At 39.7% G+C, this 26,085-nt stretch overlaps 2 protein-coding genes across 9 annotated transcripts; one reads left to right on the top strand and one right to left on the bottom strand.

The window, feature by feature from the left end:
• Positions 1-2: 2 nt before the first annotated feature.
• On the top strand, positions 3-7,559 carry LOC306906967 (uncharacterized protein). Of its 2 annotated transcripts, XM_079478740.1 has the most exons (7): positions 809-1,000; positions 1,696-2,404; positions 3,639-3,840; positions 4,322-4,693; positions 4,776-4,843; positions 4,935-5,676; positions 5,759-7,559. In XM_079478740.1, exons 3-7 carry the CDS (start codon positions 3,697-3,699, stop codon positions 5,948-5,950), a joined length of 1,518 nt encoding a protein of 505 aa, XP_079334866.1. In that variant the 5' UTR covers positions 809-1,000; positions 1,696-2,404; positions 3,639-3,696; the 3' UTR covers positions 5,951-7,559. The 2 variants fall into 2 exon arrangements, with proteins under 2 accessions (XP_079334867.1, XP_079334866.1); XM_079478741.1 differs by lacking the exon at positions 1,696-2,404 and having other exon boundaries at positions 3-1,000.
• Positions 7,560-14,253: 6,694 nt separating this feature from the next.
• On the bottom strand, positions 14,254-25,299 carry rnf146 (ring finger protein 146). Of its 7 annotated transcripts, none has more exons than XM_079477435.1 (4): positions 25,239-25,299; positions 25,042-25,149; positions 17,004-17,061; positions 14,254-16,919 (listed from the first exon to the last, which is right to left on the bottom strand). In XM_079477435.1, the coding sequence occupies exons 3-4, from the start codon at positions 17,058-17,060 to the stop codon at positions 15,957-15,959; spliced, it is 1,020 nt and encodes a 339-aa protein (XP_079333561.1). In that variant the 5' UTR covers position 17,061; positions 25,042-25,149; positions 25,239-25,299; the 3' UTR covers positions 14,254-15,956. The 7 variants fall into 7 exon arrangements, with proteins under 7 accessions (XP_079333561.1, XP_079333557.1, XP_079333560.1 ...); XM_079477431.1 differs by adding an exon at positions 22,069-22,148 and having other exon boundaries at positions 14,254-17,061; XM_079477434.1 differs by adding an exon at positions 22,069-22,148 and having other exon boundaries at positions 25,042-25,299.
• Positions 25,300-26,085: the final 786 nt, after the last annotated feature.

The raw sequence follows: 26,085 nt of genomic DNA on the forward strand, positions 1-26,085 counted from the left end.
AGCATCCTCATTAGCATAGTTTGGCCCCTTTCTTTCTTTCGTTTGTTTGTCGATGTCCGTATGTCGCCATGGTCACAGAATCACAGGATGGACGCTTTCCACGCTAAAGGCTGCACGATTAAGCACAGAAGTCTGCAAATACTGTATCATATAAACACAGCCTGTGGTTGCCATTGAGACTGCATTGAACTTAACTGAGGAACTGGTACACTACAAACTCTTAATCCTCTGGGAAATGGCCAGCAGACGTTTCTTTTATTGAGGACTATGCAAGAAAACATACGGCACCTGGATGAACTCAGTGTACGTTGCTTAGCTAGTGGACGTTGCTTAGCTAGTGGATGCGGAGATCTCTTCTTCATGAGCTCTGGAAACATTTTTGATCCAATGATCTGAGCTGCAAATGACTTACGACTCCGTAGTGTAAGTCTTGCAGCAGACAGAAAAAAACACATTTTTAAAGACTCTGTTGAAGGAATAGTTCGCCCAAAAATAAAGATGCCATCATCATTTCTTCCCCCTCAAGTTGTTAGAAACATGGCTGTGGAACAGAAAAGAAGATATTTTGAGAAATGTCTCGGTGGTTTTGTGTTCATTCAATGGGGGTCAACGTTGTTTGGTTATCAACGTTCTTCAAAATGTCTTCTTTTGTGTTCTGCAGAAGAAAGAAAGTCATACAAGTAAATGAAGAAAGATTTGACATTTTTATGTGAACCATCCCTTTAAAGGTTAATTCACATTCACAGCAGTCTCACACAAACGCATTTGTTGGATCAATGCGAGTTACAGCAGAGTTCTGATCAGATACCATTCATATTTTCTGAAACACGATGACTTTGGAAAGGAGGAGAAAGCTTTTGCAAGCATAATGATGCAGTAACGGAGTCTACCAGCAGGGGCTGAACTGTTACTCACCATCCAGCAAAGACTTTACCCAGAATGCTCTCCTGCTGCACCCGTGGGACACAGCAGGGAAATGATTGCCTGAAATAATACCGAGGTGAGTAAAAAAAACATGACATACAAACGTACATAGAATAGACAAAGAATGCAAAATACATGAATTACACTACTGGTGTTAAACTTCTTCAGACAGGTATAATTTTTCAGGGCATCTATTTCAGTAAACATGTCTGTGTGTTATTCTAATCGCTAATTCTGTCAAAACATGAAAATAATTACAAATAATTTCAGCAAGGTTTATAGATAACACAAATAGGGGCGGTTTCCCAGACAGGGATTCGTTTAAATCAGGACTAGGCCTTAGTTTAACTTGAATATTTAAGTCGTTATAACAAACATGCCTTACAAAAAACATAACTGCATTTTGAACAAAACAATGCCACTTGTGTATTATTTTAATATACGTCAAGTCATTTCAGTTTTGACAGCTCTGACATTAAAGTGTAATCCCTGTCCGGGAAACCACCCCTTAAAGTTCAGTTTTATGGAAAGAAAACAAAACAAGGATTTAAATATGATTGTTCTACTATATTTAAGAGAAGAACAGAGAAGATCATCTTAAATATTTAGCTTGGAGATTTTAGCAACCTACTAAATTCTGCCTCGACTAATCCAACCAATTGAAAGTAAACGTGTTAGCCAAAAACACCACAAAATTCTGTTTCACTTTACCCTTTAACCCGTCTCGTTGTCTTTTGTTTTTGTCGTTTTCTCGTGTGTTATTGCACCCAGAAACTATTTCAGTCAGTGGTCAATATAGGGCTGAACAGTCGGCCGCCTGTCTATTACGCAACAGCCGCATGCATCGCATAAAGGCGCGGACAGCACCATCCACTAAAAAAACAAAATGAACAGAGTGTTTAGAGAACCGCAAATAGCCCAGTTGCCTGTTTGCATGAGCTGGAGGCACAACAACTGGAATGGAGTCACAAGACCTAAATCTGCCAACTCCTAAAAGCAGACCAGCAACAAGACGGCTTGACCGCGCACGGCAGGAGAGTTGGACCATTCAAAATAGCCATGTAAACACACTCGCTCCATCCTTGTAATATTAACCTGGAATGAAGGTGACGACAGTGTCCTGCATGGAGACCACGAATGCTGGAATAAATCTGACATTATGACACCGGACACGGGACACGCGTGACGTCGCTGTGGTAAATAGTTTAGCTGGTATAAAGCCCCGGGGCTCCCACAGGATTGAAAGTTGTTTACCCTCAGGGACAGACGGAGGAGAATCAAAGATCTAACGCTCAGGATTTTACGTCACTCCGAGGCGTTACGCGGCAGTACGGCTCAGGAGCTGTCGAGGGGGGTGGTACTGAAACAAGAAGCTCTGATTTAAGTGGCAAACCCGGGCTTGAATAACACTTGTGTTCAGGACAGCTGGTTCATCAGAAGCTTGTTAGAGGAAGCTACCGGAGGAAATAACTCGTAACTGGTGAGTTTTGAGAAATTTAGAAAATTCTTTAACAAAAAACGTTTTAATTAAGGAAGAATGGTCATGGTTTGGCTTGCTGCGCATGTCTAAAGAAAATAAATGTGTTTTATTCTGAGAAGAGATGTAGCATGTTGACGACATACACCGTGATCGACAACGGAGTGTAAAATTGTGAATATTCTGTGGTGTGTGCATGTAAATAGATTTATTTAAACAAATCAGTTTATATAAAATACTTGAAGAAATAAACACGAAGCGTGCAATATGCAAATATTTTGTGTGGTTGTTATTCACGTGTATTTATATAGTGCTTTACACAGCATTACATTGTTTACTGTTTACAGTATAGAGATACGAGTTACACGAAAACATATCACAGCCACACAAAAAAACTGAAATAAGAAATCACAGAAAACAGAATAATTTTGACAAATTTACATGGTATAACTGCATCTCTCCAAGTCTTTTCATTTAAGATGCACAGTTACAGAGGGTATAAATATCTCCTCGTTCTTACGTCACACGGCGGTACATTCTGGAAAGTTCAAATTAATGTTCCTTGTGTTCTGGGTGTCATGTTCCCTGATGGGAGAAAATTCCTGCCGTAAATCAAAGCGGCGTTACAGAAAGGCCTTGTGACGTCGCTGTGGAAAGGATGTGCCGCCTATTCTGAGCTTATCCTAGAGGGCCAAAGGTGCTGCACTTGCATGGAACTTTTGCCCTCATGGCCAGCACAGACATAGAAGTGTTGGGGGATGTACCTCAACGGTCAAATCTTATAAAAGTTGGCCAACCTTTTAACGCCGTGTCCTAGATCGAGATACTTCAGGCTACTTCATGGGAAATATTACTATTGCTCAATTAGTAGAGCTCTCCAAGAATTGTGTCTGGAATCACACTTCAAACGTATAACTTCAAAGTCACTTTGGATAAAATAAGTTTACAAATAAGTAAGATGATGAGAATCCTGAACAGAACAACTTTTGGTTCGAGGTGCTGACAGTTTTGAAACACCAAGGAAGGTTTGACGAATATGGAACGCATGTACTGTAGAAATTGTTGAAGACTCACAGGCAGGTGGCCTCAATGAATAGCCGGGATTTTGTTTCCTGCTAAGCGTCATGGGAAATTGTCAATCAATGACACATTAGACCTTTAACCCAAAGATGGACACAGTGGACATTGTTACAGTAACTTATTTCCTTAAACCTCGTTTTTTTTTTCGTGCTTACAGACGTGTGGTCGCTCCTGTGACCTTTCACCTGGAACAGGAAGTAAAGAAGAAGAGCAGAATGGCAGCACTGGATCTGCACTGTGGGCTGGAGCCTGGAAGTCACGTGTGGGGTGGAGACAGAGTCGACCTGCTGGACAGTTTTGACTCCGAGATGCAGGAATGGGAGGATCAACTACAGGAAATGCAGAAGAAGATCGAAGAGGTGAGAAAAACATCCATCAGAGACTTAATCAATCCGTACTTTAAATTATATAAACACCATCCAATTTACCTACTATTTATAACAACATGTGTTGTTGTGATGGATGGTGGTCACTCTTACCTCGGGCTGTGATTGGCTGAACAAATATTGACCCCCTGCTTCCAAATTTGTCTGGGTTCTTTTCAATAAGTACTTGGCCTTCCGTCTCCACCTGTGTCTTTGGCAGATGTTTACAAGCTAATTAAGACCCAAACATAAACACCAACTCTCACGCCACAAATCAACAAGCACAGCCTGCTCCCTCTGACTCCTTTTAATAGAGAAACCTCACATGGTTTATTTATGCACAAGTTGCATAACTTCTCCAGTGCCATTTGCTGGCTCGTGCATTTGTTTTGCTTTTTCATGCACATTTATGCAAGAGAAAGCAATCATACTTTGCTACCGTTAATGATATTTATCTGTTTGTATTGCATTTCAGTTGTTTAATGAGGTCAAGGCACGAAGAGAAGCCATCACAACCAATAAAAACTTGGACATTACATTGGTCCCTGTCAGCTCTGAGTACAGTCAGCGGGCTAATGGTTATCATCACGGACCTTCTGCTCACCCCGACAACATCCGCCCCATGTATCAATGTAGCGATGTGGCGGTCAAACGAAGCTTCGGGTTTCAACACCCTAATGATTATTCCAACGGCTCCAAACTTAATCAACTTAGCAACGCCGGTCATTATCCTGCCAGTTGTCATGATATCAAAAGACAGGAGGCAACGCTGGATATCCTGAACGGATACCTTCAACAGGGGCCACAGTTCGGAAACATCCAAAGGAACCTCGGACTTTCAAATGCAGTGAGTATTTCTTAGATTCGCGATCAGTTTCACCACTTGGTAAAGAAATAAATAAATACACCATAATCTGTTTTACCTTCAGAACCCAAAGACGCATCCAGGTGTGCACAGCTATTCAGAGAATATTAAGACAAGTTCTGCGATAAACAGGTAAAGCATCTGGATTAAATCAGACCGATAGCTCATACTGTCATTATGCATGTGTGAAAGGAAAATTGAATGACGTGTGCATCTTCTTCAGGACTTTTGAAGACATTGAAAACAAGAAAAACAAGAAAGTAAACGTGGAGGAGTCCCAGGCCCATCACGTAACCCGAAAAGATTCGATTTCAGGAAGAAATCTTCCACTTGAAAACTTTGCCAATAAACAAAAAGACGCTCCACCCGTGCCACCTCGCTCCGTCCACCACGATTCACAGCGGCAACCAGACAGGAAGTGCCTCCTGGTAGACAGGAAGTCTGGCAGCCCGTCTGTGTTGCGTAAGTTTGGTGCTATGCTGCAGGAGAACGAGGGGAAGACCCTGATCGAGGACGGCGTCGTGACCACCGTCATCCCCACCGAACGCCTCGCAAGCACTCCCATCTGCCACCGCAAGTTGAGCGTCGGCCGGGCATCCCCACGCATGCCCGTCCAGAGATGCCTTACAGACTGTGACGCAGAATTGGAGCCCGGCCAGGAGCCACGGGCAGCTGTTATCTCCAGACACGTGCTTCTCAACGATGCCTCTAACCCAAGCTCTTCCCACAAGAAGGCTTCGGAGTCTAAAGCGCACAAAATGGTCTCTGAGGATCTGTTCTCTGACTACCGAATGGTGGAGAGGATTCTGGGAGCAGGGACTCAACAATATGACAAGGTGCAAGCAGGGAACGGAGCAGATACGAGATGGGGAAGTGACAATCTGGAACAACTTCTGGATATGATGGAGATAGAGAACAACAAAAGTCAGAGAGCCACATTCACCCAGCAACTGGACATCAAACAGGTGATGAACGCCTATTAAGTATTTATCATATTCACTAGGGTATTATTTACACAGATGTTTACGTAAATATTATTTCTTTTAGGTCAGCCGTGAGTCATCTCCTGCCCCCCGCAGAACCAGTTTTTCCCGACCCGCACGACCAGCCAATCAACGCCGTCCCACCAGATGGGCGACACCTACTCCTTCGCCCAAATCCTGCCCACCGAGTCCAAAAGTAAAAGGCAGACAGTTCCTGAATTCCTATTTGCTGCACACAGAAACAGTCATCATGTGACCAGGACACTCAAAAACAACTCTTATGGACGCTTTTACCATATTGCAAAGACAAACTTTTGACCTTCAACAAAACGCAATCTGCTTTCTTTTTTTAACTTCTTCATTGGGGTCGATCAGAATGGCCTTTGGTATTCTCAAAACGTCTCTCCGCTCGGTGTTCTGGAAAGTAATAACAGTGGACAATCTGTGACCTGGTGAACTTTTGTGCCTATGAACTCATCATCGCCTTTCTTTCTGTCATTCTCATCACTTTTGTATTGTTTTCATCCCTGTTCTTTTCTATTCTCACTGAGTGCTTTGTATACAGTGCTGTTTTTGCGTGCCACACGTGGCACCATGCAAGCATGAATGCCAAACGAAATGCCATACATGTAAAATGTATCGAGCCTTATGCATTATGAATAACCCGTGTGCAGATGTTTTGATGTCAAATCATTCATTAATTTCAGTAGTGCATAAAACTGAAGTGCGGAGGTCATAATATAAGCCATCTGATGGCACCTGGGCTGTACCTCTTTAGAAAAATCGCCAAATGAATGAAACCAATCCTTTAACATCTGTGAGGAGTACATTTTATCTTTATTTTCTTCATAATAATGAAGAAATGCTTTTGGAATGTTTGTTTAGCGTTGTGATTTGATCCTGACAATAATGTGATGCTTTCTGTGCTCTCTTCTTTTCCTCTGGATAATAAACGTGTAAGTGCTTTGACGCATCTCTGTATGCTTTAGTGTTTGCGTGTTTAGTGATGTTTGCCAAGGAGTTCGTCACTAATAATATTTTTTTCTGAAGAGTTGCATGCTGCGCTCTAAAAGCTGTTGGGTTGTTTGAGTCAAATATGGACAAACTCAACTGTTTGGATTCAACTGAACTAAGGAAATTCGAGGATCATCAAATCTGATGGTTTGGGTTTGTCCATAGTTGACTCAACTATGAGTGACATCATCTTCAGAAAACATACAAATCAAATCTACTTTCATCAGAATGTGACGGTACACTAAAATATGTTGGGTTGTTTCAATACTACGTTGTGTCAAAAATGGACAAACCCAACCACTGGGATCTAAAATTGTTGGGTTGATGTTGGGTCAAGTTAAAAAATTGTTGGGTTCATTTAACCCAGCAATTGGATTTGTCCATTTCAGATCCAACGATGGGTTGAAATAACAACATATTTTAGAGTGTACTATTAATATATGTTATATATGTAATATTACCATAGTACTTGCTGTATCATTTTTAACATTTAATCAAAACTGCCCAAACTCTTCTTGTGTCATGCTAAAACAGTAAAACATGTCATCTTTAATTATCTCCTTGTTAAGCAGTATTAACATGGCTCTTGCCTCATGTTAAAAGCAGTGCCAATCTAGAGAGAACTAATGTAACCTGCTCTTAGCCAGCATCCCTCTCTCTCTCTCCCACCCTGCTCTCTTGGTCACCCGACTCGCCGCTGAAATGTTGCACCTGTGCTTGAAATAGGAATCGTGACGTTGTTTTGGTGCCAGAAATCTTAGACGTGTCACTGGAAGACATAAATGCAGAGAAGGGAGGGGTCTTGTGATGTCCTCTCGTACTGTCTCGCCCTATGACAAATAAAGTCTTTGCCACACTGTGAGTAGTATTTTTATGATGCTTCTCACTACACTGTGTACAGATGGATAATAAAAAGCTTTGCTGCTTCTTTAGTTATGTGCAGTAGTTCACTCCAAAATGTTAAAGTTCTCTCATAATTTACTCAGCCAGATTATATGATTTCCTTTAAATATTGTAATAACATTAAAATATATTGCTAATCCTTTGTGCATATTTAACCAAATGAACAAATGAAAAAAACAAAAAAGTACACTAACCCTCTTCTCTCAACAGGTAGTGGTCTAGCTTTTGCTAAGACTAGTAACTTTGTATTAGCACCTAATGTATTATTGCTCTTTTATGAGATATCGCTTATTGCTCCCCAAACTCTTTGTAAGTCGCTTTGGATAAAAGCGTCTGCTAAATGACTAAATGTAAAATGTAAACCAAAACAAGCATGTTCGTGTGCTAACTTCGAATATGGCGATAGCAAGAATCAATGAGATTTTAAGTTGACACGTCACCACATTTGAAGTTAGTGCTCAGATTGTTTTACATTTGCATTTACGCATTTGGCAGACGCTTTTACCCAGAGTGACTTACATTGTATTATACAACAGATTTGTTTCTGAGTATGTGCAATTCCAACTCATGACCTTGGCGTTGCTAGCGTCATGCTCTAACCACTAAGCTAAGGTTTTAATTTCTGTCAGTTTCACGATGTCTAACACGCATATATTGCGTCGCTTCAGAAGACGTTTATTAACGAACTGGAGTAATTTGAATTTCTTTAAAGTCCCCGTGAACCGGAAGTTACGATTGTGTTTAAGTGAAACGGGAATTCCAAATGAGAAAAAAAATTGTGGGCATGGCTTGTTTTTTCCCTGCGATTTGACTGAATGTATAAAAACAACCTTTGCAGTTTTAAATGGAACTGGGAGCAGACTGACGTTGGAAGGGGAGGAGTTAACAGATGCCCCGCCCAAGCTGTCTAATTTATGTAATTTAAAATGGATAGCCACTACAGGACGGAAGTGCATTTTCAGATTTTACTGAAGATTACGAGGGCACATTAATTTTTAGAAGAGAAAGACATTAGTAAGCTATTTGCAATAAAAGCTGAAAAAATAGGAATTATAATTTTTTCATTTCACTGGGACTTTAATGATAAATGGAACGTAAGCAAATCGTACATTTGGAATGCATTAGGGAGAATAAATAATGACAGAGTAATCTTTTTCGGCTTCCTAAACAAACAGCAGTCGCAAAGGGGCAAAACGCTAAGAGACAAACAACAGAAATTTTAGATTAGAAAATCCTGAAAAATAGACAACATCATTTAAAAGAAAAGGCATTTATTGCAAATAAAAACATGTGCACGTTACCTGTTCTCACCCACTACTGGATCATCTGCATACTGTAGGTAAATCTCCCTCTCTCACACCTGAGCTGTGCTAAAACACCTTTGTGAACTTGAGGGATCCTCAAAAAAAAAAGAAATCACCTTGACAACAGAAGAATAAATCGAGAAAACATCTAGCTCTCTTTGTTCACATATGACATTTGCTTTTATATTTATTATGTATCGCAAAGAACATTTCATACGTTTTAAAACTCCCTTTTCTGTCTAGATAACTAAGTGTTGTTAGAAAAACTGATTGTAGATCAGCTCGAGTCATATTTTCCTATTGAATGTCTCAGAAGACATGATTATAGCCATTAAGCATGGATCTCCAGAGGAACTTTAATCACCATTACAGCTTATAATAACATGTCAAGAGCTTTCTGTGTTTGGGCATAATAATGAGAGATTAAAATGACTCGGACATGCTTAGGTGTACGGTAGCGTGACTGTGGCGTGGCACATGTTTAAATCACGTTGCTACTACACTATACCCATCTGATCTGAGTTTTACAGTCAAACACACACACGGCAGACACTCCTCTGGACTGAAATAGACGCCCAATAAAACAGAGAGACACAACACTGAGTAAAACATAATACATGTCCCCGCAAAGATGGTAAAAGTCTGATCCACTTAGTACATTGTGGGCACTGGCCTGTGTTCCCCACGATAGAAACAAATTATTAAACAAACAAAATAATGCCGTTTGAAAAGGTTAAAATGCAGAAAGATTATATACAAATAAAATATACAGTTTGCTCATTTATAAAAATATATTTTTTGTGTAAAAATCAATAGGTTTACCACTGTCTACCGTCTCTCTCTCACACACACACGCTTTATTTCTTTCAACCCGCGAGGATGTTTCACAAAAGTAAAGTACATTTGCATTGCTTGCATGTTGACATCTAGGAAAATGCGAAGGCGAGCATCAGCAAAAACATCCGTCTCGCACATTAAATTACACCCACATCCACCATCGAATGACTGCAAATCTCCACGTTCTCATTTCCTGAAGCTGTTATACAACATTATAAAATGATTGTGATTTTGTGAGACAAGCCCGGTCCCAGAAATCCACCTGCGCCTGCGGTATGTGTGACATTTCAGAAGTCATCCAATTACAACAGAGGGCGTTTACATAAAAATATCACCCGTTTTATCCCAAGGGTCAGAGGAGGGGTGGAAAAAAGTCAAGTGACAATGACCATTACGACTCACTTGTGAAGATGCCGCACAACCTCCGAAGAGGGTGTTGATAACGGAGGTCTGCCCTGTTATCCAAAATAGAGAAAGGTCCTGTGCAAGGAACTTTACACTAAATCAGAAACGAGTGGCCTGCTGTTCTGGTATGAAGAGAAATATTCTGATGGGGACAGCGTGATGTTTGATTGACAGCCGGGAGTTAGACGGCGTTTTGATGTATTTTGGACACAAGGAGACGACAGGTTGAAATGAGAGACAGTTGGTTAACCCCTTTGTGCATAACTTGGCACTACATGGACTTTAGGAAGCTAATGTGTGTCTTGCAGACCATAATCTCTCTGACTATTTGTGTCAATAGGACAACAGGACAGTGATGAATTGCTGTTGTGCTGATCATACATACATTCTCGTCACTATACCTTGTCAAAGAAAAGCGATCTCAAAGCCAAGAGCTTGTCAATGTGGTGAAGGCAATGAATCATTTTCAACCTTTAAATATGTAGTCATATCTTAAAGGGATAGTTCACCTAAACATGAAAATCCTGTCATCATTAACAAACTCATGTCATTCCATTCCTTTATGAGTTTAGTTCATCTGCAGAGCACAAAGGAAGATATTTCGAAGAACGTTGATGCACCTACAAGTGATGTACACAGGCTATGAAATATCAAATTTTTCGTTATTTTCAAAACTGTGTTCATTGACGTTAAACACAGATCAGTCCTTTTTGACATACAGTCAGAGGTTTTTTCACAAAAATGCTATGTAATACTAATATAATTATCTAGTTTGTAGATTTTGTTGCATCCTTTCTAATATTCCGCCGGGCATCATGCAACCATTAGCATCACAAGCCAATAGAAACTGAATAAATCATTAAACTCTTTTTTACTGTGAACTCAATCTCTCGCCTTTTCTTTTCCAAACGACCTTCGGCGGTAAATGATGGCCGTCAAAAGTATCTTGTATTAAAACTGGATCATTCAAATCAAAATATCCACACAAAGCACGTAAAGACCATTTTAGCAGGTAAACGTGTGCCATCGCCCATATCAAAACCCTCGGGCCTTAACTTGAGCTAGATGATGGGCGGCTAGAAAATCTCTGTACACTTCCAATGACAGACGTTCCAGACGCTTTCATTTAGCACTTCACCGCAGAGAGGTTAAAAGAGAACCTCGCCACCCTCAGTCCATCTCAACAGATATAGCTCCGTTCAGGATTATTGGAATGACAGGCTCTGATAGGTTAAGACTATCGCCTGTTGCCATGTCGATTCAGAATAAGGGTGTGTCACACTTCATCTCTAGGATGGAACTGAATTTAGTGGATGCAAAACTTTTTTGGGTATATTTTATAATTATTTAAATCTAATTAGATTTCAGTGCCATCTTTGAACCCTGCAGGAGAAATGAAATGATGAGTAATGCGTTTATACCACGCAGAGCTTGGTATATATGCAAATATGTATACATAAATATATTAACTTGTACACAAACATTAAAAGAAAGCCTTTTAACAAACGCAAGCCGTTTAAACTCATGTTCATTAATGGAATAGAAAAAATTATTCTGTCAATTTATTCAACCCCATGTTTCATCTGTGGAACACAAAATAAGATATTTTGAGAGATGCCTCTGTGGTTTTGTTTACACAATGGAGGTCAATAGGGCTCAACTTTTGGTTACCAAGATTCTTCAAAATATCTTATTCTGCAGAAAGTTTGAAAGGACATGAAATGATGAAAATGTTAATTTTAGGTGAACTGTCCTTTTAGTCTTATCAAAAATACGGATGAAGAATCGGTTCTAACTACATACATGTCATCAGATTTAATAATCAAAAGATTTTAAATAGACATCTCGGATTAAAACTACGATATCTGTATTGCAGCAAACAGCCGGCGAGTGCCTAAAGATACAGCGAGGAACAGAGGAGCTCAAAAGAGTGAGAAAAAACACACTCGCACATAATCTGAGACGTGAGAATGTGAGGTTCACCAGCAGCTGCTGTCACACAGATTATCACCTGATCTCCATACGGTCCCCGTTCACCCACAGCCAGCGTTACACATCACAGTCTCAAACTTACTGCAAACATGGGGTTTAAAACTTCTCTAGCATCTGTCTGAATTCGACAAGACCTCCCAAGATCACATTCCACCCCATTTACCTGTGCAAACTGCATCATTTCAAAAGCACAGAGCCGTGACCTTATTTTCACGAGCAGGATAATGTAGAATCGTTGACTAGTTAGAAGACAAGCTGTGATCTGATCCGGGGGAATGACGCGTGCATACTTGCCGGCGCCATGACTAGAGCGCTGAAGAAAGCGAGCCGAGATATCACCGTCGGAGAGAAAGAGAGAGGTGTCATATGAAAGATATAAATGATTACTCTTACATTATTGCAGAGCGTTACAGAATGAGATCATCTTGGCCACAGTGTCGACATACCGTCAGCCGAACCGTGTCAACGTCCCTAAATACACAAGCATACAATAAAAACATATTCGATCTACAAAGTAAGTCCGTATGTCCTGAAATATCAGGTCACCAAGTTTGGTTGAAGCTAGGAAGGTGAACGGCGGCTATACAAACATTTCCATGGCTATTTCGAGGAGTGAGATGCTACCGTATGTCCATGAACCCACACCCCGCAGATTGAGATGTTCTGATGGATGTCTGTTCGGAATACAAGAGGAAGTCGAACGGGGTCGTCAACCTCAGACTCCATACTGTCTACAGACCAGAAATCCTTAACTTAATACACCCAACAACCACTTGAAGTTATATTCTGTATCACTATATTAGTCAGTCCTGTGCAGACAAACATGCAAATAACATGATGTTCAATTACATCTGTCTACGGAGAAGAACTTGGACTGGTTTGCTCAAATGTTATACTCAAAATAAGTTCATATTAATGTAAATTTACCAGATTCATATATATTAACAACACATTTAAAATATTTAGTATTTTTATAATAATAAAAATCTCTCTAGGCAAGTTATGGTTTGCAATTCTGAACTAATTGAACGGCTACACCGGAAGCGATCTGTGCGACGTGACACGACAAAAGAAATTAGAAATATATTAGAACCCATTGTGTCACATTTTGCCCACACTGTATATCTACACTGGAAGAACAAACAGGTTGTCAAGTCGCGCCGCGCCTGTCGCTTCCGGCGTAAACACAGTGTAAGGCCGTAAAAAATGAAAAAGGAACAAACTCTACCCTACGTCTGCTTCAATTTAAAATACATTAAAGGAAAATACTTCGCTTCAAACACACTTTCCAAGAACAACATTCGACTGTGCCAAATTTCTAAAGTTCAAAGCCTGAAACTTTTTATTCACTTCAAGTAAATCTAGTACAGACTTAAGCGTAACCGCATTTTTATATTAATTCTTTTGAACATAATATAACTGGCCTTAAAAAACTTCATAGCTAACATCAATGCTTCTTGCAGTGAATCTTTGCCCGGAAACTTTCTTCATCCATAAGAGATGACTAACAGGTTTATGGCCATATAGACCAAATATAAAAGACATTGTTCAGCATTTAGCTCCAACCATCATCAAACATACCTGAATAATCAAGTTTTTATTTGCTTCTTGTAAATGTTTGGCCTGCAAGAAGTTGAGAACCTCCACAACAGTTCTGTCACAAAGAAATCACAATATACTGCAATAATTATAAAATAAGGTTTGCATTCGCTTTATGCGGACCTGGGATGGCCACAGACTAATCGGATGTGAATCACAAAACCACCAACGGCAGGAGTTTGACTAAAAATCACACGCTGCAGGCTTTATGAGATTTCTGGAAGTCAACAGATTCACTGGAAAAGTGACATTGACAACAAACCAGAACTTTAGAGTTTAATTTGTTAAAGTTTAAAAGCTTTCTGACATTGTCATGCGCTATTAGCAGAACTGACTGATAAATATACAAACTTGTCTTTACACAAACTGCTGTACATTGATATGAATGTGAGCGTTGTTACACCGTTCCTTACAAGTCAAACACACAATATTAAAAGGTAAATCAACATACTACTAACTTAATGTTTTGTAATTCAGACATCAGAAAAGTTTAAACACTGACAAATAACAGACAACACTTTATTTTTCAGATAATCCTCGTAACAAACAAAAATAGTACACCAAATAGAAGTTAATTTCAACTTTAGGTTTCCCGTTCGCTTTGTTGACAACAAAGAAATGACGATGAAAATTAGCAGAGTTGAAAATAAAGACAAAAAGCAAACTTCACGCAAGTATGTGATCCAAGAAGCACAGAGACTGAAATGTAACAGCACGATATGTGCACTGGTCGTGTGCTCTGTGCTTACATACTTGCGCAAAAAGACTGTTTCAGACAGAAACTTCAAATGTGACGCCTATTCTTGAAAACAATTTGCTTAGTCGGATAAAAGAAAGGGTCGTAGTCCAGGGCTTCTCGCTCGCTCGCATCAACACATGCAAATCCATGAAAAAGAGAAGCACACCAAGATGAGACAGGAAGAAAAATAAGTTGCTTAAAATGAATACTCATTTAACACTAGTAAATGTAAAATTACGGAGGGTCTTTTTCTGGCAAAACTACAATAAATGCTCATTTCGTTTAGTTTTGCAGTTGAAATGCTGAAATCGAATGCTTGTTATTTAACACACACACACACACACACACACAAGAAAAACATCTAGACACCTCCGCAGAAGCTTCAGATGGTTTCCATTTCCATTGAAGTGCTAAACGTGGAAAACTAAATATAATTTTTCTATACAATCAGAAAACTATTTAACATCTAATCTGCACGGTTTTCCTATCGAAATATTTTTTTGTGACGGCATGCCTTCGAATGATAAAAAACTATAGACTGAAATATGGCATTTCTTATGAGATGTTAAGTTCATGAGTTCTTTTTAATCGATGTCTTTATATTCACAGATGATGCTGTTGAGTCATGCTAGACATAATGAAATGGAAACCATAATACGAAGTCACAGTTGTATTTCACCCCAAAATCAAAAGGATGAAAATAAGAAATGATATTTTTCTTAATGAAAATGAAGCCTAGTGTTATCACAATTGTTAATATCCCTAAACCTCTATCATTATTTTTGTAATGTAATGAAAAAACCACTTAAACATTATTTAAATTGAAAACTCAACTTGTACAGGATTAATTAAATGTTCCACTGTTTAAAAATAAGCATTTTTAAAATGAACATTTTAAACAATTAAGTGATAAGAATCTAAAAAGAATCAGCAATGACAAAATGGAGTTAAAACAGCCCCAGTTAAATGTTTACCCCCAGTAATGAGAATTTGTCTGTAAAATGTGCTGAATTCCCATCAAACCAGTCACTTTAATTCTCTCAATAAGCAGCAACATTTTCTTTAAGCAAAATCTTTTTCCATGTGATTTTAGGGTGAAATCACAGGTCCAGTTTGGCAAACCTAATTTCTTATCAAAAACACGGTACACCGGATGATATATATTGTGTTTCAATGATCTCTAAAGATGCATGTCTGAATTCACAGGGTTCTCGATGTGATAAGCACGTTTTATTGTAGTTTTGCCTCTAATTTTCATTTAAAGAGTACAGCCCTGGTACAGCCGTCTAAGAACGAGAGAAAAAGACAACCACTATCCTTACACTAAAACCATCTGACCCCAGTCCCCACCCATTCCCCAGTCTGTGTTTCTTTGAATGGTTCATCCATACTTTTTTGCATTTCAGAGCTTGGTAAGAAATCCCCAACGGTTGTGGTGGTTGGGTAGGAGTCCTGTAGTTGTGCTGCGGTCAGACCTTGGTGACAGTGCATTGACCGTCGGGGCACCCAGAGCGGTCGCTGCTTGGTGCAGGCCCACCACCTGGGGCCGGTCTGTCCAACTGCTGCAGTCTATGCCTTCCCCGGGAGGCCTCCGCGCGCTCACCTGCACCTTCGTCCTCAGCGCGCTCACCCTCATCATCACTCGTGCCGGACTCCGAGTCATACCCTGAGGCGTCCGGAGCAGGAGAATAGTCTTCTTCATCAGCATCTTCCTCCTCCGGTTCAGGCTCAGCAGGGTTGATATTGAGTTGAGCCAACGCTTGAACGAGCTGAATGCCACTTGAGGAAGTGGGGCTCGTCAGGTGACCACCCAAGACAGTGGGCGGCCTTACGGGAGCGGCAGTAAAGATGCCTTGAGAACGCCCTCCATTGACCCCAGTGTCCGCTCCATCTGCCGAGCTTTCTCGTTCAACAGCAGCTCCGTCCACACTTAAATCCGCTCCTATGGGCACTGTTCCTGTGCCTGCCCCCACCGTGGGGTTAGGATCTGGATCCAGTCTAAGTCCAGCAACACCTTTCTTAGGAATATCCACCACATCTCTTTTCATCCTACGTCTGCGTCCATGTTCGTTCCTCCTGTACTGCACCATGTTCTCCAGGTCGGCAACGTACAGGAAACCCGCGATTAGCATCTCTGCGTTTTTCTTGCCTTTGTTAAACGCATCCTCCAGCTCTCGGCTCGTCCGCTCGTCGTACTGCCACCAGCCATTGCGTCCTTCGTAGTACCAAGCGTGTCCACTGGTGCCCGTCCCACGCCCCCCTGACGCCGAAGCCTTCAGCTCTTCAGGAGAAAGCAAAGTGGGCCGTTCCAGGAAGTCTTCTGGGACTTCCTGCCTACAGAGTGCACATCGCTTGCTGTGCCACGAGGCTCCCTTGACGCACAGGAAGCAGAAAATATGGCGGCATGGCAGACGTACGGGGTGGACGCAACTCTGCAGGCAGATGGCGCATTCAGGAACAGGCAGCGACGGAGATGAAGAGGAAGGAGTTCCATCCATCACAGACTCTCCACTCACCTTCTTTCCAGAAGTCAGGGAGTCCACAGAGAGATTGACCTCGCCACAGCTAGCCATACTGTGAAGAAAACAAAAATACAACGGTTTAACACAAAGAATGAGAATATGTGCATCACGCTCGCTCAGAAAACACAGTGACATCAATACATATGCAGATGTAACAAACAGGACACTGTTTAGCCAAGAAAAAGTCACGTGTAAACAGCAGCTTAAGTTCTTTGTTCATTGTTTCTTGGTACGATTGCATACAGCTCTAGTCCGCCTAATACTAGTCTCCATTTCATCATATTATCCATGAATAATATTTAACCACCCTACCACAACACTGTATCGGTTAATATTTCAAAACACATAGTTATAAAAAAAGAGAAGTGGAACAAGTAGCGCTGCAAGAAAAACAATATGTAATAACTTATACAAAAATACGAATATATTTCACGTTCCTTTGTGAAAAGGCTTAACACTCCCTTTCTCGCCAGTCTTTCTTCTTTGACTACACAACTGGAAGTTTTAGAAATAAAACCTTTGTTATTGCAAACCTTTAAAATTTGGACACTTGCTAAATTTTGATCATTTCGATATGTCTCGCAACTCTCTCGGCTACTGTAACATTATCATTATAATAACAAGCCACAATGAGAAGCCAAAGACAGAAATCACAAGCTAAATATACCAAATCCACTACAGCTGAACCATTTATACACATTTTATAATACAGAACATACCAGATCAGATTTGATCCATAGTACTAATAAGCTGGATTGTCAAACCAACAAGCTGTTTTCTGCATAATAACTAAAAAACTGTAAACTATGTTAGAAGATTTACAATTTAACGTTAAACGATACAACCAATGTATAAACTGTATAATTCGTTATCTACATTTACATTTAGTCATTTAGCAGACGCTTTTATCCAAATAGTTCGGGGAGCAATAAGCGATATGTCATAAAAGAGCAATAGTACATTAAGTGCTGATACTAGGTTACTAGTTATGGACAATAAAACAAATCTAAATCATTTTATAGATATCAATATTTAAACAATTACATTAGGCTGAATGTTGACATTCATAAGGACCGTTTTGAAGCTGAAGTTAAGACCCAGATCCCTTAACAACTCAACCCAGGGCCAAAGGTCAACTCATTTAAACATTCAACGATTGTTTCCAAACATCGTTAAGCACATACAATTATGAAATGAGACTGATAAAAGGTTTGAGATGTTCAGTTCCGATCAGTGCTCAGATCAGACTAAGGCCTGTGGACATGACAACACCCGGACCAAAACACAGAGAAACACCTTCATTTCACAACGAAATACGATCTCTGAGCTCTTATGTGAATTAAAATGTCAAACGAGAGACATTTATTGTGAGATATTCAAACATTAAGCGAAGCAAGTATCACGTATTTTTGGGTATTTTGGATTATTTTAGCTGCGTAGTGTCGCTTGAATGTCTTCGACTTGACTAACCTGTCAAAATGAGAAATTCCGCCTCTTTGTTTCAGCGATCAGATTTGACTCATCTTCTGGTCACTCGGTTATCGATCATTGTTGGTTTATTGAGGTGAATAATTCGTTAAAAGGTGATTTTGCTCGACACAGATCAACACAATACTGTGCGCACGGCTGTTCTTTGATAATCGGACCGCTGTTGGTACGTTCGAGCGCCTCTACACTGCGCATGAACCGCGCAAGAACACAGAGCTCTACTTTCAGCGTCAGAGCGTATGTTTGAACAGCTCAATTCTGCGTAAAAGCTGCGCATATCCATTACAAATTAGATGATTAGATTAGATTCAACCTTATTGTCATTACACATATACAAGTACAGTGTAACGACATGTAGTTTAGGTCTAACCAGATGTGCAGGATATACAGTGAACAAATACAGAATACTATATTGGGAAAATATTATACAGTGGGCATGGATTATGAAAATACTTTACAGTAGGTATGTTCTATGAAAATATGACAGTAGGTATGTTCCTTTGAACAATATATACAGATGACTATATACTAGGAACGTTAATGTACAGGCGGCTATGTACAGATAATAATTTAGACTAAACAATAGTGCAAGTGACTTAAGTGTGCGTGATAAATATCCAAATTAAAAGCATAAAATAGCGCAAAACACATTTCTCTGTTATACTTGTGTGGTTTGTTATCATAACTTTATTGCATATTATCATTTGGTATATAATTTTTTATTTTATGTAATAAGTAATTTGTACATCGTAGTTTCTGGAAGAGCTTTTAATTATTACATTAATTATTATTTTTATTATTTATTTTAATGATATTATTTGAAGTTGATAAAACGTTTAAAATCATCTTGGGAGCCCGAAGAGCTCTTTCAGCTTTTGATTAGTGAAGATAAAGTATTTTGTTTGAAAGTCATCATCTATACGGTGGTTTTCCAGACCTGGGATGTAATGTTGTCCTGCAGAGGAAGGCAATTTTAGGTTTGTGACTATGTAAGCCAGTTGGTTTTGTGCTCTATTTTCAACAAAGGGTCACTAGATGGCAGAATTGTTTTGCAAAAATATAACAGGTCCTTGTCGTTGAGGATTACAGGCAAATGTGTCTACATAACCCACAAATTCAACCAGAAAAGGAATCTATTTTCATTTGTTGCACGTAGGTTATATAAGACAATATCAAATTAAAGTTCCACTTAGAATCAACCACTATTCCTTTAAACTACAAAAACTAAACACAGGGGACCAGAAAACCCATAGCAGAGCTTTAGCGGAGCTTGCCGTTGGCATAAAGAGATATTGTGTAGTAATGGGAGGAAGAAAACTAGCTTAAGATAAATAAATATGCCATAAAGAATTTCAGCCTATTTTCTATTTGGTAAGGTCTTTCTTTGATTTCTGGAGCTTGCATCTAAGCATGGCATCTCTGCTTGCACCCACCAACCAATAAAGTGAGCAATAAGGCACCTGGCACATGTTGGCATGCCTCCAGTTATGAACACAAAACGACATTAATCTCAATTGGGAGAAGGTAATACGTTTCTAAAACCACTCCCTGTCCTAGAATATGTTATTGACTGCATGTCTCTTTCAGCATGTTACCGCATGTTGTACGCTAGAAAGTCGTGTCACTGTGTGTTATTTGTCAAATCTGCGCTTAAGGGAGTGCAGTTTTATTGTGGATCAAATAAGTCTATTCAGTCGGAAGTGGAAAAAAGGCGAGGGCTTGCGATGCAGAGATAATCGGTTGATGTGTGCAATGGTGTGTAATACGCAGCGTCAAATGAGAGAGATTCTTAAATTAGAACGGAAAAGAATGTTTTATTCCCTATGGGTTTGTTATGCTTGGATGGCTGTGCTTGCTGTATGGAAATGTGTGTGTGTGTGTGTGTGTGTGTGTGTGTGTGTGTGTGTGTGTGTGTGTGTGTGTGTGTGTGTGTGTGTGTGTGTGCATGTGTGGGTGACATATGCATGAAATCAATGAGTGCTCATTTTACACAGCTATTTAATCAAACTCACAACGCAGTTTGACAGCACACAAACACTCCACATGACATCCTTCATCATCTCATCATCACCGTGACCCCCCATCACCTCCTCAGGAGGTCTCCTTTGCCACGGCCTATCAATCTCCATTTCACCCCTTACTCCGAAATTCTCTCCAATTTTAAATTTTTTGGCACTGAACTATTTCCGCTTTGGTTCCCCAGGCCCTCGTAGATGATGGTAGTTTATGAACCATCATCTGAAGCACAGGAACTCGCTGGAATGTTTCCCTCGGGGGACCTCGTTCCTTTCTAACATGGTTTCCTCGCCCCCTACGTCTCTACCACGAAAAAGCACCATACTGCTGGTGTGTCCCCCTTTTTCTCATTTTCTTTGAGCCGTGGCTTATTGTCAGCAGTTTTTCTACGTTCCTGTCACTGGAAGCCACCTGGTAACAATGAGAAAGAATCAGCAGCAGAAAATGGGAAGCAGCTAAACTGGGGCGTTGTAATGAACGCAGGCACACAGACTCTCCTGTATGAAAATACTACGCTGCACATTCATCTTCTCCAGTTATTGGGGCTGCATGCGAGGCAAATATCCTCCCATCATTGTTATTCTATTTATGCGATGAAATTAGAAATAAACAGATTGGAGTCGGATCCCTGCTGAAATTACACTAGCGGAGAAATGAGCTGACAGCAATGCATTGCAGGTTATGTGGAACCCCATTTGTAAGCGCTGCGCAAACCCACTTTGTACTTTTCACACATTATTATGAATATTTATGGGGATTATATGACGGTTATTATGAATTTGAAACAGGTTCTTGAAACTTTTTAAAGTGCAGGATATACAGCACCCGAAGTCCCAAGCAATATCCTTGTATGACAGACTAAAATCTCAGTTTTAACAAAACAAAGAAAGGGCTACATCGACAGAAAATGACTATGGAATAAGAAATATTAACGGCTCTATAAATCAGAGAATTCTTCATCGTGTTAAATTTGCTGTTATGAATCATTTACAGTATTGGATTTTGCAGGCAACTGATGACTAAATATACAGTATTATTGTTAAGGGTCCAATTTGGTACAAAATTGTATATAAAACTAATGAAGTGTGTCAAATCTTGTGCACATTGTGGGCAACAAATGTCTGCACAGTAATTGTACAACCTAAAATGATCCAGCAGTTAACGACCCCCATGAGCAAAATGGCTAACCATAATAAATAATGCCTTATGTAAGCGTGCAAAATGTGAAATATGTTTTATGTGAAAGGGGGTTCAAGGGTTGGGGTATTAGTTCAGTATATAGAAACAATCCAAATACTACAAATAAATATAATCCAATATTAATGGTTAACACAAATCAACCATGGTTAATGATGAAAATGTGTAGTCAAAAATCCACCAAAGACATTTCCTCAGGTTATGTGGTCAAAAATATTATGAAAACAAATTTGGAGGAATATGAGATGAATAGTGAGCAACGTGTGTGTTGAATGTGATCGCTCATATTGTGATGCTGAGGAGAGAGAGAGAGAATGAGTGTGTGTGTGAGAGAGAGGGAAAGATTGGGACTATTCACTTCTCTGTGCGCGTTTGTCTCCCATCTCTTCACCAAGCTGAACACGAGAGACCCTCCATCAGTCAGTTGAGATCAGTCTCCTGTAGGTAAGACCCGACATCTTTTAAAAGCTGCAGATTGCATGCCCACCCGCATGTACATCACCTTTATGTCAAACTTACATTACAAGTTATGATCGCGCGAAATGAACGAGCTGTGCTGTAATGAACTGAATAGCTGCATTCGCGGATGTGCTTTGCGCGTTTCTCACCGATGCTGTGGAGGAGGACAGCTGTTCTCTGGATGTGTTTAATGTGGATGCATGTGGGAAATAAAGCTTTTAAAGAGTTACCAGACTGACGTTCGCTTGAATGTCTGACAGATGGAAGCGCTGCGCACGGGTGACCGGAGCGCGCAGACCCGCGGCGCACTGTTGTGCTCAACGGAGTCATTTAGCCGCTCTTGCGAAGTGCTTTTGCAGTACATTTCTACAGTTCTTATAATAATACCGAAATAACCGATGTAAGGTATGTAAGGTGTATAGTTCAAAGATCAAAATGTTGCTTGATTTTGAACCCACAACCTTTGGCACACGACGAGTGAACGCGACGTATAACACAAGTGTGGGATCTAATCTGAAGCAACTCAACACGACATAGCATTAAATCTTCAAATTTGGGGAGAAAATTATTAATTGTTATTTCAATTCTCCTAAAATTGAGCTTGTAAAACGGTTCACAAATGAGCTTTATAATTTCAGGGAAAAAATGCCCAAAAGCGCTAATATGGTTTGATGTACAAATTATGAATTGCTTAGTTAAAAAAAAGCTAATGTGAGGCCCGAAGTATAAAATCGTAAAAACAAGGGCAGTTTTTCAAAACCTATACAGCTGTGAGCTTCCTATAACTTAAACCAAAACGTAGGCAGCAAAATCATCTTCTTTTGGGTTTGGGTAGGACCGGTCTCAGCAAAGAATGCAAATATAAGATGGGATGTAATGACTATAAATATATTTGTCATTGAATATCACTGAATACCTAAAAGTATTTTACAAAATGTTATTTTAGATATTTCTTTGTAGGTGATGTATAGAGTATTTTTTGCATGAACATCATTAAATCAGTCATTCATTTGAGTCTCTGAAGAGTGTTGTTAGTTTATCAGATCAGTGTGGCACTTTGTTATATACCACAGTAGTTTTATAATTACCGTAATACGTGGTATTTATTTCAAGATCCATGGTGCTTTACCTGAAACATTGTTTTGAACCGTTATTTTAACATTTTTAATAAACACACACACATAAACATCACAAATACAAAGCTCCTTTTAGACTCGAAATAGTCCGTGGGGATATTTGTGTGTTTGGGGGTGTGAGAAAGAGAGAGAGAGAAGAGAGAGAGAGAGAGAAGAGAGGAGAGATGAAGAAAGAGAGAGAGAGAGAGAGAGAGAGAGAGAGAGAGAGAGAGAGAGAGAGGAGAGAGAGAGAGAGAGAGAGAGCGAGAGAGAGAGAGAGAGAGAGAGAGAGAGAAGAGAGAGAGAGAGAGAGAGCGAGAGAGCGAGAGAGCGAGAGAGAGAGAGAGAGAGATGAGGAGAGAGAGAGAGAGAGAGAGAGAGAGAGAGAGCGAGAGAGCGAGAGAGCGAGAGAGAGAGAGGAGAGAGAGAGAGAGAGAGAGAGAGAGAGAGAGAGAGAGAGAGAGAGAGCGAGAGAGCGAGAGAGAGAGAGAGAGAGAGCGAGAGAGCGAGAGAGAGAGAGAGAGAGAGAGAGAGAGAGAGAGAGAGATGGGATAATTTGATAACACTGAATCTCAGTGCCAGCAGGTCATGACTGAAGGGCCCTTGAGCAAGGCACCTTACCCCTGATTGCTCTGCAGTAATGTGCCACTGTATAAAACTACTTGTAAGTCGCTTTGGATAAAAGCGTCTGCCAAATGAATAAATGTAAATGTAAATGATATGGCCTACCTGTTGAAGGAAAATGATGTGATTTACGGCAGCTTCTCTGGCAAACAGTTTTAACAGCGTTTATTGGGAAGCGTTTTAGTTTTGTCCTTGATTTCTGGGCTTTAGTTTCTGTCTCTTAATGAATTCTATACATCAGCCTGAACAATAAAGCAAGATTACAGCCACAACTCACTGTAATTACACAAGCAGTGCAATGTATATGTGTTTGCTCCAGCTTGTTCGTCACGAAACAAATTTGTTCAACAAATGCTCTGCACATTAGCAGTCTCAGTTTGCCTGTTAAGCTTGGAAACTGCCATTTAGCTCAGCATCCAAACAGAAACTCGGATCTGCATGAGATACGGAAGTGAATTTCATTTTCTGCGCTTTTTGGGTCAGCTATTAAAGGCTTTAACGTTTCCCACAATCTCTCACACGCAATATGTGTGCGTCTCCTGTCATCTGCCTGTGCAAATTTGACAAGCTTGTGGGTTATTTTTTTACTGCCGGCTGTGGAGTCCAGTGAAGTGAGACTGGAACACAGATTTGCCATTAGAGATGCAATGACCACTCATTATTACCCATCTAGCTTATAGGAATCACATACAGCAACAAACCTCACCGTTTCTCTCTCGCCCTTATACTTACATGCACTCTTAGCAACATTGATTGCATTCATCTTTTGATAATATTTGATGTTTTAATTTGAGTAGTTTTATTTTAATATTATTTAAATTAAATTTATTTTAAAATAAATATTAATTAGATTTTATAATATAATTACGTGATATTTTATATTACGTTAAAACAACTGCAAAGGGTTTGTATAACCTCATGGTTTTTAATTCATATTTTTTGTTAATTTCGTTGATATTGTTGTATTTACACAAGTTTACACCAGCATCGGTGGCGCAAGTGTGCGATGTTTTGAGAACCGAGGGAAACAAAGGCCACCCGTCATAAAACAAACAAGAATACTTGCAAAGAATTTGCCTTATTTCAACGTTTAGAAAAGACTCCTTTCGATAAAAGTATATATGAGAAGATACCTTTCTTGGAAATCAACGTAGTTGACGTTACTTCCGGTTGATTTGTAGCTCCCTCGCGTTTATCGTTAAAGTCAAGGGCTTGCGGTGTAAAACGTGGGAAATGCAAGCCTACGCATAATTTGTAAACTTCTCAATATCTAGGCGATACAAATATGTTATACAATACCGATCGTAAATGCTACTGTGAGTAGGCCTACCGATTCGCGTCACGCGCGCTGTTCAGGCAACGATGTTTTGGCTTTGAAAATCTTTGGCGGTAAAAGCAGATGCGCGCGATTCTGTTAAAATGGCCGTTTTGATGAGGACTGAGGTAACGTTTACGTTAACGTTAAACTTTTTGGTTTTGTTACGCGAATGCAGACAGGCGGGGAAATAGTGGATATATTTTAAAATATGGGGTAATAAATATGTATTATTATATCTGTATTTTTTCAAGTATTAATCTGTAGTGTATACAAATGTATTAGAACGTGCTAACTGTACTAAGATTACTGTACTAAGATGAATACATGTTGTAGAAGTATCTTGATTATTTGTTCACGTTAACTGATGCATTGACTAATGTTAGGAAACACACTTATTGGGTTAGTTTAATTCGTATCTTGTTGTGTCTTGTTTATTTGTTTTAATTGTGTGTAATTTGTTTACTTTGTTGTTCTTTTATTGCTTGAAAAACTGAATTTCTTTGGTCATGACAATTCTAACACTACATATACACACAGCATTATAGCTTTTGGTATAGTGCAGTCTATAGCCTGACTAAAGTTACTAAATGGAGAAAAAGGCTGCGTCCAAAAAAAACCCACTTGCGGTCAATGCACTTGACCCCTTGACTACTTTCATTATGTATTTCATGTTTTTGGCCCAAGTGTTCTAGTGGGCGTGAAGATGCCAAGTGAGCATGTAGCATTTCAATGTGACACAAGAGCAAACACTTAATTAATGTGGTGTTTCTAATTATGTGATAAAAGTAGTTTTAAAATACATCACAGGTTGGAGTTTTCACCAATGAAATGTTTTGTTTGAAATAAAAAGAAAGAAAAA

The sequence above is a fragment of the Barbatula barbatula genome, assembly GCF_947034865.1.
Source record: "Barbatula barbatula genome assembly, chromosome: 17".
In the NCBI taxonomy this organism is placed as follows: domain Eukaryota; kingdom Metazoa; phylum Chordata; class Actinopteri; order Cypriniformes; family Nemacheilidae; genus Barbatula; species Barbatula barbatula.

What these genes read in the sequence shown, in the direction of transcription:
- LOC306906967 (XM_079478741.1), top strand. Translation starts at nt 3,697, where the DNA reads ATGGCAGCACTGGATCTGCACTGTGGGCTGGAGCCTGGAAGTCACGTG. An exon ending in ACAAGTTCTGCGATAAACAG is followed by an intron (nt 4,844 to 4,934) that starts GTAAAGCATCTG and finishes CATCTTCTTCAG; the next exon opens with GACTTTTGAAGACATTGAAA. An exon ending in AGCAACTGGACATCAAACAG is followed by an intron (nt 5,677 to 5,758) that starts GTGATGAACGCC and finishes TATTTCTTTTAG; the next exon opens with GTCAGCCGTGAGTCATCTCC.
- rnf146 (XM_079477432.1), bottom strand. Translation starts at nt 17,060, where the DNA reads ATGGCTAGCTGTGGCGAGGTCAATCTCTCTGTGGACTCCCTGACTTCT.